The sequence below is a fragment of the Mus musculus genome, chromosome 11 (assembly GCF_000001635.26).
Source record: "Mus musculus strain C57BL/6J chromosome 11, GRCm38.p6 C57BL/6J".
Classification (NCBI taxonomy): domain Eukaryota; kingdom Metazoa; phylum Chordata; class Mammalia; order Rodentia; family Muridae; genus Mus; species Mus musculus.
In genome coordinates this window covers 19,964,458-19,981,234 of record NC_000077.6, presented here as the reverse complement: position 1 = coordinate 19,981,234, position 16,777 = coordinate 19,964,458, and the positions used below count along the sequence as shown (strand labels likewise).

Genomic DNA, 16,777 nt, shown 5'->3' with positions numbered 1-16,777 from the left:
CCTTGAAACACAATCTTAATGAGAAGGAAAAAGGCTCTCATTTTGGATCTGAAATATTTTTAATATCAGCAAGTGCTGTTATTGAATGTGTACTATATATACATATATGCACATATGCACACAAAAATAAACGCTACAGATGTGGGCAGGGAATTCTTAGCCAGACCCCAACATACTCCAAACACTATTCTTCCTCATTATCATCCTTGACCAAAATTAGCAAGTTACGGCATAACAGGTGGCTTTCATTTATAGAATGTAAAATTAATGAAATTTAAAGGTGGTTTGTCTTGAAAAACAAGCTGGCCATTCTTTTTTTTTTTTTTTTTTAAAGAAAGAAAAGAAAAAAAAAGCACACTATAATCTACAAACAGAACATACTGAGCAAACTCCTTCCAAGTTTTCTAAATGTGCTGAAACCAATAAATGAAATAAATCTGTTTACCAGGAGTTTAAAATTCATACACCTGAAGAAAACCAAGGCTTTACTATAGGCTCTATGATAAATAAACAGGAACGAAGCCCGCCTTGCTCGCTAGCTTGGTAATTCCAGATCTGTAGATGTTCTCTCTAAGGGACCGCAGGATTTACACCACAGAGGGGACTGTGTAGTCAGTGTTTCATCTCAGGCAAATGTATGGGCAGCCAGCGGTAGTACAGGTCCTGACCCCAGGCGGAGAGCCCGTCCAGCAAGGCAGACATAGCACAGATATAAACTTAACTAGAGCATCTGTCCCGGACAAGAAGGATTTAAAAAGTGTCCTTTAAAAATATGAGGAGACGCTGAACAGTCTGTCAACACACATAGGAATGTTTAATATACTCAAATAAACAAGGCATGTGCCTCCACTAGCCAGGCATTGTTTAAATTTAGTGAGTGAAGAAAAGAGAGAAGGTTAGACAGGCAGCCACAGCCTCCCAATTATGTGGAATGATCCTTCAGGTCATGTGGAAGCTATAATTAAATGTTGCTATCAAGTCCCCACTCCCTTTTCTTCTACCTTGGAAAAGTTGATGCTCTGATTCAAGCAAATTGTGATCGGCAAAAAATAAACATATCAGCTGAGGAGGGGAATAAAGCTTTCTTGGATTAAGCCACACAAAGGGGGGGGGGGCTGGGTAGACGGTACGGATACTGAAAGATATTCATATTAGACTGTTGACACCAGATAACACCCTTAGCTACCCCCCTAGAAGGTCTGTTGTCCTTCTGTTTCCAAGCAGCATCCTTAAAACTTATTAATATAAAATAATGGGTTAAAGCCATTTTGATGTGAATCTCTAGGGAGATTCAGAGAGGGCGATGAGTGAAGAAAACCTATTCGATAGAAGATCAGTGGTTACCTGTCTTTGCATGTGGGTGAACACACAAACACACACACATACACACATACACACACACACACACACACCCCACACAGGTCCTGAGGATAATGTTTCTCCCAAAAGAATGTTACACGCAAACACTGGACAGGTTCAGCAGAGAGGAGAACAAGGAGAAACTACAACCCAAGCAAAGAGCCGGCACGTACCTGCCCGGAGATGCCATTTCCTCTACATTGTGGAGTCCAAGGGCTGCCCGTTAGCATCATCGCTACGATAAAGCTTCCGATAAAAATGGATCCTCTCAGGCTGACCTGCGAACCAGCTGGCTGCTGAGCAGTAGTTTCCCCCATATATGATTCAGTCTCCTTGACAAATATACTGCATTGTACCGGATGAGTCATCGGCGGGTTAGAGTCCGCAGTTTACAGGCCCGTTGTCATTACCCACCCACTTCCTGCTCCTCAGAAGTAGAAGCTGGGAGGCTGGCAGCTGACAGAGGCTGGGATTTTTCAATTAAAAAATTGTTTAAAAAATTCCTGTAAGTTACAATGATCAGTCATTGACAGACGTCCGAAATGCACAGGAAGCCGAGCTCACACACAACGAGCTGCGAGCTCACACACACAGCGTGCTGCGATTCCAGTCTGTAGACCCACAAGTGTGAGCCGATTGTTGCCCTGCCAAGCCACGGAACTTTGTTCAGATCTGTCTCTCTAAAGCGTCTGGTTGGGGCTTTGTTGATTCCTGTGTTGCTTTCATGTCCAATCCGGCCTGACCTCAAAATCACCATTCTCCTGCCTCAGCTTCCCTAATGCTGGTATTACAAGTGGATGTGACCATGTTCAGCTTGATTCTTGGGTTGTAGGATTACCAATTACAGGAATTATAAAAACCTATACATAAAAATGATTTTGGAGGTGGGCATAGTAACACACTCCTGTGGCCCTCTAGCCCTCAGGAAGCTGCTGACACAGGACAAGAGCGAGAGGCCTGGGTTACACAGTGAGACCTTTTCTCCAAAATAAATCAGTAATGACCACACAGGGAGCTGGGAATGCGCTCTGTTGGGAGAGTGCTTACAAAGCATGCCTAAGCCCCCAGTTCAGTTCTCCACACTGCAAAAACCCAGGTGTGGTGGCCCATTCCTCAGCACTAGGAAGGTAGGTAGAGTATAGGAGTTCAAGGTCAACCACAGCCCCAGAGAGCGCCAGGTCAGACCTGTCTCAAAAGTTACAATTACTAAAGTATGTCAGGGGTGATATGAAATGATATGAGATTTGTTATAAATATTTTATGCTCCCCCCCCCCCCACACACAATAAGTAGTATAAAGGCAGGAGGTAAAGAAACAGCAAAACTTGGATAAACTGCTGCATCTGAGACTTTATTTTTGTCTTCTGGGTATCTTGAAAAGTTTGTAATCTTTACACGCATGTTTTCTTCACCTCCTAGGATGCCGTGTGAACCAGAACAAGGTCCGTTTTTACTTGGGCATGGAGCTGCCGTGCATGGAAACGGGGGTGGGGAGAGATACCTGCAGCCTGATACCTTGTGGGTGTGGGAGCTGAGGCTGAGGCTCAGTAAGTCTTCCAGCTGGGAGGAACCACATGCCCTTAGGCCACTGTGAAGGCTCCATCAATCCCTGGAATGAGCGGTTGGTATTCCTCTCTGGATGATGAGAGCTTCCTTGTGCTCTGAAGCCATGTTCATGAGCTCAGCTGTAACACTATGAGGGAGAGGCGTCCATTCCCAGATTCCTTACATGGCTTTGGCAATGTTCCCTGAGAATGTATGTAAGTCACATCCCGAGTTCCTTATACCAACAAAGCCCTATGTAAGGTGGCAGTGTTGGCTCAACTTACTTCATGCTCTAGTCATCTGGAAAAGAAGGCTTTTGATCTCATAGCTGAGAAAAAAAAGTCTAGTGGTTTTGTTTGCATGCTAAACAAAACTAGACGGAAACCAACCTTCGTTTCAAATCCTCTCCATGTGGACCAACTGTGAAAGTGGGCAAAGTCACTCTAGGAAACAGATGCTCTACTAAGTCCCAGATCCCTCCCTCAAGTCCTGAAACTGACAGCCACCTCAGCCAATCACCAACTCCAGGTTTCAAAGGATGTTGTCTAATGGACTGCAAACTGGCCACCAGAGGTAGGGCAGCCCCATGCCACACCAAACCTCACTAACCCAGAATGATTAGGATGGAGTGTGGGACTTAAGGACACTTAAGCTTGGCCAGACCCTTCCTCACAGTACCTGACTTTGGATACAGTAGCTCTAATGCAAGATGGAGGCCCATACCTCTCTAATAAAAGGAGTCTATTATGCATTTTAAAGAAACAAACCTATAGCTCTTTAAGGAGTTTTATAAATTAGGGGCTAGGAATGCAGCTTAGCTGGAAGAGTGTTTGCCTGGCACACATAAACCCTGGATTCCACCCCCAGGAATATAACACTATTATAATAATAGAATGTAGCACACTTATAAGCTCAGCACCGGGGAAGGAGGCAGGAAGTTCAAGATCACCTTCAGTTACATACTGAGGCTAGCCTGGGCTCTATGAGACACTAGTGGAGAAGGGGGGTGGGGTGGGGCTTTTGTAAGTCAGAATTCAGTAATTGAAACAACAGAAATAGAGGCAGAGGCAGAGGAGGCAGGAGGATCTCTGTGAGTTTGAGGATAGCCTGGTCTACAAGGGGAGTTCCAGAACAGCCAGCTCTGATACACAGAGAAACCCTGTGTGGGGCTTGGGGGCTGGGGGGGAAGCCAGGTACTGCAGTGTGTGCTAGTAACCCCAGGGCAGGGGGCAAGGGAAGCAAGCTCAGGAACTGTGACATCGCAGAGGCTGCCACCTGGCCCACAGGTGAGCCCCAGGTGAAAAGCCCCATCTCAAAATCATTAAAAATAAGCTGGACAGAGTCGTGGAACACACAGGAGGTTGCCCTCCAGCCCCAACATACATAAACACTAGTACCTACATGCCCACATACAGGCACACACACCCAGGAAAACCAAAATAAAAATAAACAAACCCAGCAGTAAATGTGTGTGTCCACAGAGAGAAAGAATACAGGGTAAATCAGAACTGTAGTCATTGGGCACAGGAAGAGGGAGTGTTTACATCACTCTGGCCATTTTCCTACAAGTATGAAATACTTCAAAATAAAATTAAACACACAAAAGAAAATATCTAACAAAACTATGGATATAATAATCACAATAGGGGCTGGAGAGATGGCTCAGTGGTTAAGAGCACCAACTGCTCTCCCAGAGGTCATGAGTTCAATTCCCAGCAACCACTTCAGGTAGTGCACAATACCCTGTAACTCCAGCTATATAGGATACTATGCCCTCTTCTGATCTCCATGGGTAACAATCACACACACACACACACACACACACACACACACACACTAAACGCACCCCCTAAGTGTATACGGCTACAGAACCTGGACCTTCAGCAACCCCACCCCACACCCTCACCATCCACCTCTAACTTAGCAATTATCCATTCTCACCTGACGGTCTAGAGTGGTCCATGCCACCACCAAAAGCTGTGAGGAGGAGGAGGATGGGTTGGCAGCTGGAGAGGTTTGTATGGGAAATATTCTCCACTGGTTTGGTTATTTGAGCATTTGGTCCCTAGCTGATGGTGCTGTGTAGGAAGATCATATGAACAGAAATGTGAAGCCAACTTCCACCCGGATGGATGCCTGTTGCCATGCCTACCTTGTTGGCTCACCCCTGGAACCAGAGCATAATCAACTCTCCTGTAAGTTGCTTTTGGTTATAGAATTTTATCACAGCAACAAAAAGTAACTAATATAGAATAATGCAGAAGTCCAAGTCAATGCTGACATTCTGACAAGTGAACTGGCCCTGAAGTGGCCATTTATGGTGCAGGAACACTGGATCTGGGACCACAGAGATCAGTAGGTATTTTTGGCCTCTGGGCTCCCATACCTTCACATGTTCATTTTCTAGCATGGAAGTCAAACCAGCCAGGAAAAACACAGCAAATTGGCCTCTGGTTTCTTTTCAGATTTATTTTTATTCTATGCACATTGGTGTTTTGACTGCATGTATATCTGAGTGAGAGTGTCAGATCCCCTGGAACAGGAGTTACAAACAGTTGTGCACTGCTATGGAGATGTTGGGAATTGAACCTGGATCCTCTGGAAGAGCAGCCAGTGCTTTTAACTGCTGAGCCATCTCTCCAGCCCCTGGCCCCTGGTTTCTTTGATTTTCCTAATAGACTTCTTTTTGTTTGTTTATTGTTTGTTTTGAGACAGGGTTTTTCTGTGTAGCTTTGGCTATCCTATACCTCAATCTGTAGACCAAGCTGGCCTTAACTTACAAAGATCCTCCTGCCTCTGCCTGCTGAGTGTTTGTGCCCTGTCTCTGTGCAGTGCCAGTGGAGGTCATCACATCCCTTGGAACTGGAGTTACAAGTGGCTCTGGGCCACCATGTTGGTGCTGGGACTTAACCTGGGTCCTTCACGAGATGTTCTTGGCTGCCGTCAACTCTCCAGCCCCACAAAGCCTTAGTTTAAGGCTCTTGCCATGTTTGAATTTGTCAAGTTTTTTCTTCTTCTAAGTCGTTATATTGTATTCTGTTTTTTAAAAACAAATACAAGCCAATGTCAAGATCTGAAAGTTATCATGGGTAACAAGGCACTGTAATAAATACTCTAAGGTAAAAACAAAATGCACTCAGAACCCAGGTGTCTTGGCTCAAAACCCAGGCTTATGTTGTCTTCTCAAAACCTTTCTCCTTACTGTAAAGTGAGTTTATATTATGGATAACTCATAAAGCTATCCTTTCTCAGGTAAAATGGTATGTTTATTTAAAACTTAATTCCTCGCTGAGTGTAGTACCACATGCTTAATCCCAGCACTCTGGAGGCTGGGGCAGGAGGATCAGGAGTTGAAGCTCAGCCTTGGCCAGCCTGGTTACAGGAATGCCTCAAGGGGGCTGGGAGGTGGGGTAGAGGTGGAGGCTGGGAGAATGGACTAATCAAAAACTAAAGAAAACCAAATCTTATTTTCTTTCAAGATTTATTTATTATATGTAAGTACACTGTAGCTGTCTTCAGACACACCAGAAGAGGGCGTCAGATCTCATTACAGATGGTTGTGAGCCACGATGTGGGTGCTGGGATTTGAACTCAGGACCTCTGGAAGAGCAGTCAGTGCTCTTAACTGCTGAGCCATCTCTCCAGCCCCAAACCTTATTTTCATCTTGAGTATGAAAAATACAAACTCCATAAAATGTTCACTTTATCCTGTAGTTCTCAAATATATGAAACAAAATTTTGCTCAAATGTATATATTATTAAGGAAAGAACTACATAGAAAAAAACACATGGGAGGGGAGGACTTGGGCATAGCTGTCAATGGCCCATTCTAATAGTTACCGCACATTAAAACCAGTGTTTAACAGACTGCCTGCATAAAATGTTATAGGAGCAAGCCAGGTGCTTAGGGGACAAACTCAGAGTAGGGATCAGAAAACAAGAACAGGTTTCTCCTGTCATAATAAGCAGTAGCGGCTGACCCTGACTTCCTCATGCAGTGCTGGACTGAATGGGTAAGTGTGCCCGCTTCCATTAGGGCTTAGCACGGGATCTGGCTCTTCAGCTCACACACACACAGTGATGAGGATGTTCACAGTGTGTGTGAATTCCACTCTCCGGGGTGGGCCAGCTGAGCCACCACACTCCTCTGTGCTCCAGAGGTGCAAACTTAAGAGTTGAGCAGCTGTGACAGATTAAGTGACCCCCTCACTAAGATCCAGTCTGATGACTCCTTTGTGTGTGTGCGCGCCTGTGTCTGTCAGCAAAACATACAAATACAAAAAAAAAAAAAAATACCAAGCAGTGGTGTTGCACACCTTTAAGCCTTTAAGCCTTTAGCCAGAGGTAGGACAGCCTGGTCTGCTGAGCAAGCTCCAGGACAGCCTGGGCTACACAGAGAAACACTGTCTCATACTCCCCACCCCAAAGTGTCTGTCATTTATTGGTCCCTTATTGCTTAACATTCCAATCTAGAATCAGATACTCAAATGTTATCTATGGTCCTGTGCAACTCATGAGCTATAGAGTTCAACGGGAACAGCCCACTCTGTCTTCCCACAGGGTGGAAACGAAAGCCCGTTGCTCTTGCACCCTGACTTGCTTGCTCAGAGAGTCCCCTCCCTACTTTGGAGTTTATAGTCCATCAGATGTAGTGTATAAGGTCACAGCCATGCCTCCCTCCCCCAGCACATCTGTGCAGTTTACAGAAACTGCATGTGTCCCAGGAGCGTGAAGCAAGAGGTGAAAGATGATCGGAAAGGAGCCCTCAGGAAACTGAGCGAACAGGAGTGGGTGCTGCTTTCTAGGAGGCTGGGTGGCCATGTGAAAGCTGCCAAGGGCCTTAGGAAACTTGGGCTGCACAACACTGTTGCCCATAACAGAGAGCTGGGTGCCAACCCAGGGAGATGAAAAGCATGCCTCAGAAGATGGCCCCGAGAAAGCACTGCATCCACTTACCATACAAATTTTCCTTGGCAAGAAAACTTGTTTATTTGGGGGAAAATGAATCCTCAGGATTAATGGATAATGCAGGTGAAGGGACCCCTGGGACGAGTCTCTGAGAGGGGAAATCTGAACAAAAGAAACCATTCTCTGGCCTTCACTTATGTTCTTTTGAAAACAAAGTCTTGGCCAGCTGCTAGGACACAGATGAAATCTGGGGTATATGAGGATAGCTGTCTTCCTGGTGGTCATGTGCTGCTTTCCCAACAAAGTGAATCCAACAGAGAATAGCCAGGACAGCCCAGGGGCAGGGATGGCAGCTTAGAGGTATAGATTTATATGGTTACCTCCTGAGAGAAGAGTCAGATATGTTGGCACTGTGATGAACAACTTCAGGCAAATTCAGTATTCTGTGGTACTGACTTCTGTCTACCTGGCTCTCTGTGGTTCATCTCACGCAGAGTTTGGATTTGCCACAATCTGAGGCCTGTGCTGATCAGATGCATATGAGCTAACTGCGCTGAACGGTTGTATTTGTTTCCCTTTCATGAGACCCTATGACACAGATGCGAGACAGGACTGTGTCCCAGCTGTCCCTAGGAAAAGGCAAAGGGAACCCACATTTATCCCATGTCCACTCTATAGGGTTATAGCATTTTGTTTATAAATTTGGTTCCTAGTTGGCATGGAGCAGACATGGGCTGCCTTGGTGCACTGATGCCCTCTACAGGGTCTGTGGCACAGAGCACTATACATAAGGGCTTTGACAAGTCACTCTGGAAAACCACAGGAGGAACCAAGGGCTAAATTAGCAAGAAAAAAAGCCTGTATTCAAAGTGCTGCTTCTAGGCTCAGCTTGGGGGTCAGATATCTGAGAGAACCAATTTCCTTCCTCTTCAAGTCTAGAGTAGGCATGCAGAGGGCCAATCAGGGCCAAGCCTGAATCCTCCTGGGATCTGGACTCAAGACAAACCAAACCTGTATCTAGGGCTGAAATATCAAGTTAAAGGGGTGGGGCAGGCTCAGAGCCTGGAAAGGCATATAGAGGCACCAGGGATCACAAACTGGTGCTGTACCAAATGCCATTCTAATCAGACCAGCCCTGAAAGTTCATCTTATGAGCAGCGGTCAGGTTGGGCTCTGTCACTAGCTATGTGTAATATGGGTATAGGCGCTCAGTGTCTTCACTCTAAGCCATAAAGACACCTGAAGCTGCTCATGAGTTGCGCAAGTCCAGGAACAGGGCTGGTGAAATGGTTCACTGAATAAAGATGCTTGCTGCCAAGTCTCGTGACCAGAGTTTCATCCCCAGGATTCACATAATGGAAGGAGAGAAATGACTCCTCAAGGCTGTCCTCTGACTCCTCCTACACATGTCCCCTCCTTGAAAAGGAGGGGGAAGTTATGGTGGTGTACACTTTAATCCCAGCACTAGGGAGGCAGAAGCAGGCAGGTCTCTGAATTTGAGGCCAGCCTGGTCTACACAGCAAGTTCCAGGCCAGCCAGGGCTACAAGGTGACATCCTGTCTCAAAACAAATGAATTTAAAAAAAAAAAAAAAAAAAACCCTCTTCTGGAGAAAAATCTACTGCCCTATTTGAGACCAGTCACCATAAAACATTATCCAATACTCCGGTGACCTCCTCATGGAATGAACCTTCCATGAGGAAGCCATCTTTGTCAAATGGCTAGACAGATATTCGGCCAGTCTCTTCTGGGAATTCTCAGCAATGCACCTTAATAATTTATCTGTATAAGCAACATACAATTCACGGGATTAAAAGGCCTGAAAGTTCATCTTATGAGCAGTGGTCAGGCTGGGCTTTGGCATCAGCTATGTGTAATATGAGTATAGGTAAGGAAGACAGACTGACAGGAGAGAGCGACAGAGAGAGAGAGAGAGAGAGAGAGACAGAGACAGAGACAGAGGAGGAAGAAGAAGGAGGAGAACAACAACAACTGGAGAATGGGGGGTGGGGGTGGCACACAATACATGTGAGAGTTGTGTTCCAACTTTACAAAAAACCAATAGTCAATAATCTTAAATTAGGTGGTGCACACCTTCAAGCCCCAGGCTGCGGAGGAATGCTTCCAATTTGAAGGCAGCCTGGATAATAGAGTGAGTTTCCCACCATCCTGTACTAGAGAGCCTGTTTATTTAAAAACACAAATAGGCTGGTGTAAGGTGGTAGTTCATGCCTTTAATGCCAGTACTCAAGAGGCAGAGGCAAGTACACAGATCTCTGAGTTCAAACCCTATCCATCCCCTTAAGAACCAAAACAATGGCTCACAAGGTACAGGCCTTTGCTGTCAATCAAGCCAACCACCTGGCCCATACATATAATGGAAGAAAAGTAATTCCCTGAAAGGTGTCTTCTGACCTCCACATGTGCTCACCCTTGCTCCCTACCTATAAACAAGTAAGAAACAAAGAACCTTGTTGGGGATGGAGATGAAGCTCAGTGGTAGACGGCTGGGATGGCTCTTGTGAGGGTCTATGGATTTCCAGTACAAGAATAAAGAGAAGGGGAGCGAGGGAGTTCAGTGTGGCAGTCAAGATGGGCCTCACACACAACTTGCAAATTCAACACACTCAGAAGAGAACAAGAGACTGAAGATAGTCAAATGCCAGTGTCTTCCACACCTGCTCACGTGACCTTGACTTTGTACAGAAAGGCACAGTGCAAGCTCATCCAGCACAGCTCCTAAATGTCAGCGTGCTGCGCATCTGTACTGGCCTGTCCCAGCACTGCATACATGTGACAGAGTGTGGCCTATTTGGATTGTATTCAGTTGTTGCCACCAGGCTTCAAGAGCCACCAGCAAGGGTGAGTTCCACCCCATGTCCAACTCTGTACAAAAGAGGCTGATGTTGCTGAGAAAACTGGTCAGTGTGCAATCAGAACGAACCTGGTGCGGCACTTATTTAAGGGGTTATGGTGGAGAGGCAGCTCACCCGCTTCCACAAAAATATCAGGTACTAAGCAAGAAAGGGAGAATGGAGAACTAATGTGGACGCCACCCACTCCAGCTAGGATTAGGAAGATAGAGCATGAATGGAGACATTACAAGATATGCTCTTGGGCCTGGGCTGTGTGTACTTGAGTTTGTCTTCCAGAAAACTTCTGACCAAGGTTCTTGTTTCTAATGCCCCAGGCTCCTCTCTGCTCTTCTTTCTCAGCTCGGGAGGGAGGAACGCTTCCCCAGATTTCATCTGTTTGCTTCCTGTGAGCCCTGCCTTTAGGAATGAACCCAGTGTGAAGGACAAGTCTCAACATTTGAACATTCCAAACTACCAGGCCGGGTCCCATTTTCCTGCCACTCAGAAGCTGGAAACAAACACAAACATACTATCAATTTGGTGGACAGAATGCCAACCAGATAAGCAGCCAGACAGTCCCCATGCAAAGGCCACAGCCCCCTGAAAACCTCAGCTAGCCACACTGCAGGGCTCAGCTCTGTGCCTTCCCTGTCCCCTAGCGTTAACGTCCAGATGCTCTTGGCCCCATTTGTGCTTCAGGGTGAGGAAGGGAAATGTTCCAGGGCTTCAGACAGAAATTTATCATCTGTGGCCGGGGCGGGCATTATGGGAAGAACAGGAGTCACATTCCATTGGCTGATCCTGATCATAGCCTTGCTGGGGTCACAGGAGGGCAGATTCCTAAGGTGTTTTAACAAGCAACAGTCAGAACTTATAACACAGATTAACTGGGACATAATAAAGCCACCAATTTATCTGGCAACATAAACACAGATGGATTGTTTTAGCTGATTGCTCTCCAATTCATAAGTCAACGTTTAAGAAGGTGTATGCTATCACAGTCTATAATCGTATCCCTTCTCTCACCATCAAGACTACAGGAGCCATCTTACATGTTTTTTGGTAGGCTGAGATATAGCTTAGTTGGTAGAACACCTGAGCAGCAAGCAAGAAGCCATGGGAACAATCTTCCCCAGGGTGACACAAGCCCAGGTGTGGTGGCACATGCCTGTGGTCCCAGCACTGAAGTGGAAAGGGGAGGGCTTGTGAACCACACACGCACGCGCGCGCACACACACACACACACACACACGCACAAACACAGAAAGCATACCTTTCATAGTCTTCGGACCTTGACTTTAAGAAGTTGATTGTTTTATGTGCATTGGCATATCTTTGCACCATGTGAGGAGGTCAAAAGAAGTTATTGGGTCTCCTGGAACTAAAATCACAGATGGTTGTGACCTACCACTCATGTGCTAGCAATTGAACCTGGGTCGCCTGGAACAAGCCGATGATGCTCTTAAGCTCTGAGCCACCTCTCTAGCTCCTGGACCTTGATTTTTATCCCTTTGGTCTTTCTAAACTAGAACACAAACCACCCAGCCAATTTTTTCACATCTGCCCACTACGATAAGGACACACCATGATTTTGTTTAGCGACTATTTGTCTTTGTGGAGCTAGACACATGAGACCCAGAGCCTACGCAGGGTCAAATGAACTGCCTATGAGCTACAACCCCATTCCCACATTAGCAAAGAGCATTTGCGTCCTCCTAACCTTTTTGCAAGATCAGTCATGCGATGAATAACATTAGAGATGTCTTTAAATACCAAGATGTGTGCTTACTGCTGTTAACCACCTGACTGTGATACAGAAAGAGAAAGAAAAAAAAAACCTCAGCAGCTGCAAACCCATCCTGACCCAAGACAGAGCCCTTGGGGAAAGTCTGATTTGCTGGGCTATAAAGTGTGTCAAAGATGCTCAACAGAACTTTTGAGGAAGGAATGAGGGTTCAATTGCGGGGTGTCTGTCCTCCATCCCCATGTGTACCCTCTTCCTGCTGACTACCCTCCCCACCTCTCCATCCAATCGGGAGCTATCCTGATATCTGTCACTTTAAAAAGTTCTGTCTGGATGTGGTGAGGAAACAGACCAGTACCGGGCTGGTGAGATGGCTCAGTGGGTTAGAGCACCCGACTGCTCTTCCGAAGGTCCAGAGTTCAAATCCCAGCAACCACATGGTGGCTCACAACCATCCGTAACAAGATCTGACCCCCTCTTCTGAGTGTCTGAAGACAGCTACAATGTACTTACATATAATAAATAAATAAATAAATAAATAAATAAATAAATAAATAAATAAATAAATAAATCTTTAAAAAAAAAAAAAAAAACAGACCAGTACCTCAGCACCTGGTGTGGAGCTTCCTGAGTCTAGGTTACACAGGAAGACCCTGACTCACAGCAATGAACAACGAAACAAGTAAACTTTACAAAGAAAGACTGCAACCGGTCTGGTGCCATCGTCCATCATAGCATCCACCAGAAGCCAGAGACATAGTTGGAGGTCAACACAAGGGCCACTGCCGGGGAGCCAGGCTGGACTTCCCCTCCACAGGAGCACAAGTGTCAGCCAGTGCCTGGGGAACTTTCAAAGGAGAACTCCTTAGAGCCCAGGAGACCATCCCTTCTTAGTTAGCTACAGCTTCCAGCAAAGAACATGGAAACTGTATACAGAATGGACCCCACTGTCTTTTGTGTGTGTGTGGTTCAGGCTGGCCTTGAGCTTTTTCTGATTCTCCCGTCTCTACCTCCCAAATGCTGGGACTACAGGGGTACACCATTATGCCTGGTTTGTGGAATGCTGTGGATCAAAGGAACCTAGAAATCCCTGTATTTTAGGCAAACACTCTCTCTTTGAGCTACATATACATCCCCATTCGAAACCCAGTCTTTTCAAAACTCTGGCATCCTTATAGCATCTGGAATTTACAAAAGAAGCCTGCCTTCAGGCCTAAGCACTGCATATATGCTACATCTGGGGCCTAGATGAGGCTTTCCTCTAGAACTGTGGTTCTCAACCTGTGGGTTACTAGCCCTTTGGTGGTCAAAAGACTCTTTTACAGGCTTCACATAGCAGGCATTCTACATATCAGATATTTACATTAAAATTCATAACTGTAGCAAAATGGCAATTATGAAGCAGCAACAAAAATCATTTTATGGTTGGGGGGGGGGTCATCACAACATGAGGAACTATATTAAAGGGTGGCAGCATTAGGGAGGTTGCCTCCAGAAGGACTCAGGAAGGCAGGGAACCATCCTGTAAGCATCAGTCAGGCCAGGTGCCTTAGACGACACCACTTTCCAGAAATGCACACCCATTATCACCTACATGTGCATCACTACAATGCCCTGACCCCAGAGTCAAAGTCAAATGATTGAAATTAGTTATATTTCTGGGGTTCTAGTTAGAAAAAAAAACCCCAATATTGTAAAGGTATCTTTAGTCCAACTGGAGGAAACGGAACGGATTTGTTATTTGGATTGATGGTACAGCGGCTCTTACCCTAGGTCTTAGGGATACACACAGAAGTATTTACATATGACATCTGCACTTTAAAATGGCTATATGCTCCCAAGACCACATATTCACTTTCCTCAGCAACTAAACTTTTTTCTCCCACCAACAAAGCTGCTAGTTCTTAGTCTCAGCTACACATGGTGGTGGCATGGCAGGCTTCTGTTGTTTTTTTTGTTTTGTTTTGTTTTTTTTTTAGGTGGTATATAGTTTGGGGTACAGCCTGGCTCCCTGCCTTTTCAAAGCTCCTGGGTAATGCCGATGTACTGCGGTAGTTAGGTATCAGTGCTGTGAGAACCTGTTGGGACTCAGTAAGAAGTGGGGGCATGTTGAAAGGACATTGGTGGCTGGACACTGGCTTCCTGAGGCCAGGACCCCGGGACTGAGATCTGGGCCAGCTCCTTTGAATTACTGAGGCCAGGAGGGATAAACACTAGAGCTCAGTACAAACTAGGGAGTTGGTGGACTGAATAAAGCCAGAAGTCAGGCCTACTCTAGATCCACATTCCACTGGCTCCACACCCCTCCTGCTTACATGCGCATTAAGTGTCAAAGTGTGTCTGGTGGAGATCAGCCCAGGCCTGGACAGATAAGGTCCTGTTTTAACTGGCTGAAGGGCTATAAACATCCAATAGCTATAGCAGCCTAAGAGCTGGCCTTATTCAGGTAGAGAGGAGCAAGCAATTCCCTTGGGTCAACAAGCTTCACAACACAAGGGACTGTGAGCTCCTGTGGGTATCATATTTTGATGGACAGCTGTGAGCCTCTGCCCACTTTCTTGTGGTTACATCTAGTGTCGTCCTCGGGGCTTTGGAGAGATGTGTCTGTTGAGGTACTTTCTATGTTAATATAGACAAAACTTTTACAACAACACAGAAAACAACACAGAACGTGGACGAATGTCCCCCTTTCACAGAGAGGAGTGAGGCCCAGGCAACCTTGGGTTAGTTTACTATGACTGAATCAATACAATGGTTGAACCAGATCCAACCAAACGCCAAAGCCATGTGCCCAATCCTTAGACCCAACCTTCAGGAAGGTCTGAACATGGCACCTCTTTCCACTCACAGGAAAGAACCCAAAGGTTGCTTGACCACTCTACCTTCCCTAGTGAACCTGAAGGTACAACCTTTGATTTGCTCAAATACAGGACTCGAGTTAGCCCTACACTGTGTGCCCACATCCTGCTTCATTGTGGGGAAACTCATTTGCGGGTAGGTGCTTTGTCTACAAACAGGGAAATAACAGTGGCTACTTGGGTATCTTGGCGTTTGTTCTGTTAATTAACTTTGTGCCATGCTTGTATACCCCAATCATTCAACACATGCCTGCTCCCATCTAGCTGAGATTTAAAAAAAAAAAGGTTAAATATAAAACAGACCACAAAGTGGGGGCAAAAATGTAGTTGGTACAGGGGTACTGTACGGGTCAGCAGAACAGGGTTTGCCCTGTAAACACGTTCTCCTGGACTCTGGGTCAATATGGAGCTCTTCATTTGCAGCAGGGAATTATCTGGGGCTTCAGCCAGCAGCTGAACTTCCCCTTGTTCCAGAAATGCCGGCAGACTGAGGAGGGTGAGCCCAGCGAAGGGACTTCTGTACTTCCCACAGCAGGAGTTTCCCAGGCCTCACGTCTACCCTGTGTTTCCCCAGCGCATGCTCATTCACTCCAAAGGCGCGCCGGCACGTATGGGCAGATGAGGGTGGGGTGGAGTAGGATGGGGACCAGGAATAACATACAATGGGACACAAAAGGACTGGGGACCCACCACACACAATTTGCTCTGCAACAGTGGTTTCAGGGTTCAACTGAGCACTGAGTTTCTAGACAACCAGCCTGCAGTGAACGGATCAAAGGTAACCAGCCGTAGAGTCTGACCCGGGGGCAGGAGCGCAGGAAGACCGTAGGCTCTGAAAAAAGGTTTCCAGGAAGGAGACTGATCAGCAAGGCTGACAAAGGAAAACCAAAACAACTCTGTGCGTGTGCGTGTGTGTGTGTGTGTGTGTGTGTGTATGTGTGTGAGAATTAACTGTCAGCCTACAGGAATCGCTGTCCCAACCACTGTCCTAGGAAAGTCTAGGTTTAGGGATAGGTCACCACTCAGCTAGGCCAATAGGGAGACAGCCCAGAGACTGTGTACCTGTGAATGCACCACACCACACAGAAATGGAACAAGCCATATCCACAATTTGAATTTTTTTCCTTAGAGTTGTCATAACTCAATATATCTAAAATAGTTTTGTTCCCACAGCAATCAAAATAATTACTAGTAGGGTGTCTAGCATGTATTGTAATAAGGTAATGAAATCACACCACCTCTCAGCCCACGATGGCTTGTTTTAAGGGCTCAGAACCCAAATGACTAGTGGCCACAGACTTGGTCAGTGGTCTGGGGGCAGTCACTCCCAATGGTGTCACCTGGGTCTCTGATAGGAGAGGTGGTGGCACGTGGCGGTAGCGTTTAGAAAATGTGGCTGCCCCAGGCCCACCTAAGGCCTCAAAGAAAGGCAGCTGGCCTCCCTCCAGGTTCCACTGTGGCACCAGTCAGGTCACCTCAGCCTCTGTCTGTCAGACTCAGTCAAGGAAAT

General features: G+C 46.2%; 1 protein-coding gene across 3 annotated transcripts in view; it reads right to left on the bottom strand.

The window, feature by feature from the left end:
* Window positions 1–16,777, bottom strand: part of Spred2 (sprouty-related EVH1 domain containing 2) — a 99,585-nt gene that overhangs the window by 42,792 nt on the left and 40,016 nt on the right. The window contains exon 1 of one of the 3 annotated variants that reach the window (XM_006514458.4): window positions 1,533–13,000. The exons of the other annotated variants lie outside the window; for them this stretch is intronic. Coding sequence (XP_006514521.1) covers window positions 1,533–1,549 — 17 coding nt within the window. The 5' untranslated portion in view covers window positions 1,550–13,000. Of the gene's footprint in view, window positions 1–1,532; window positions 13,001–16,777 lie in introns of those variants that run through there. 3 annotated transcript variants of the gene reach the window in all.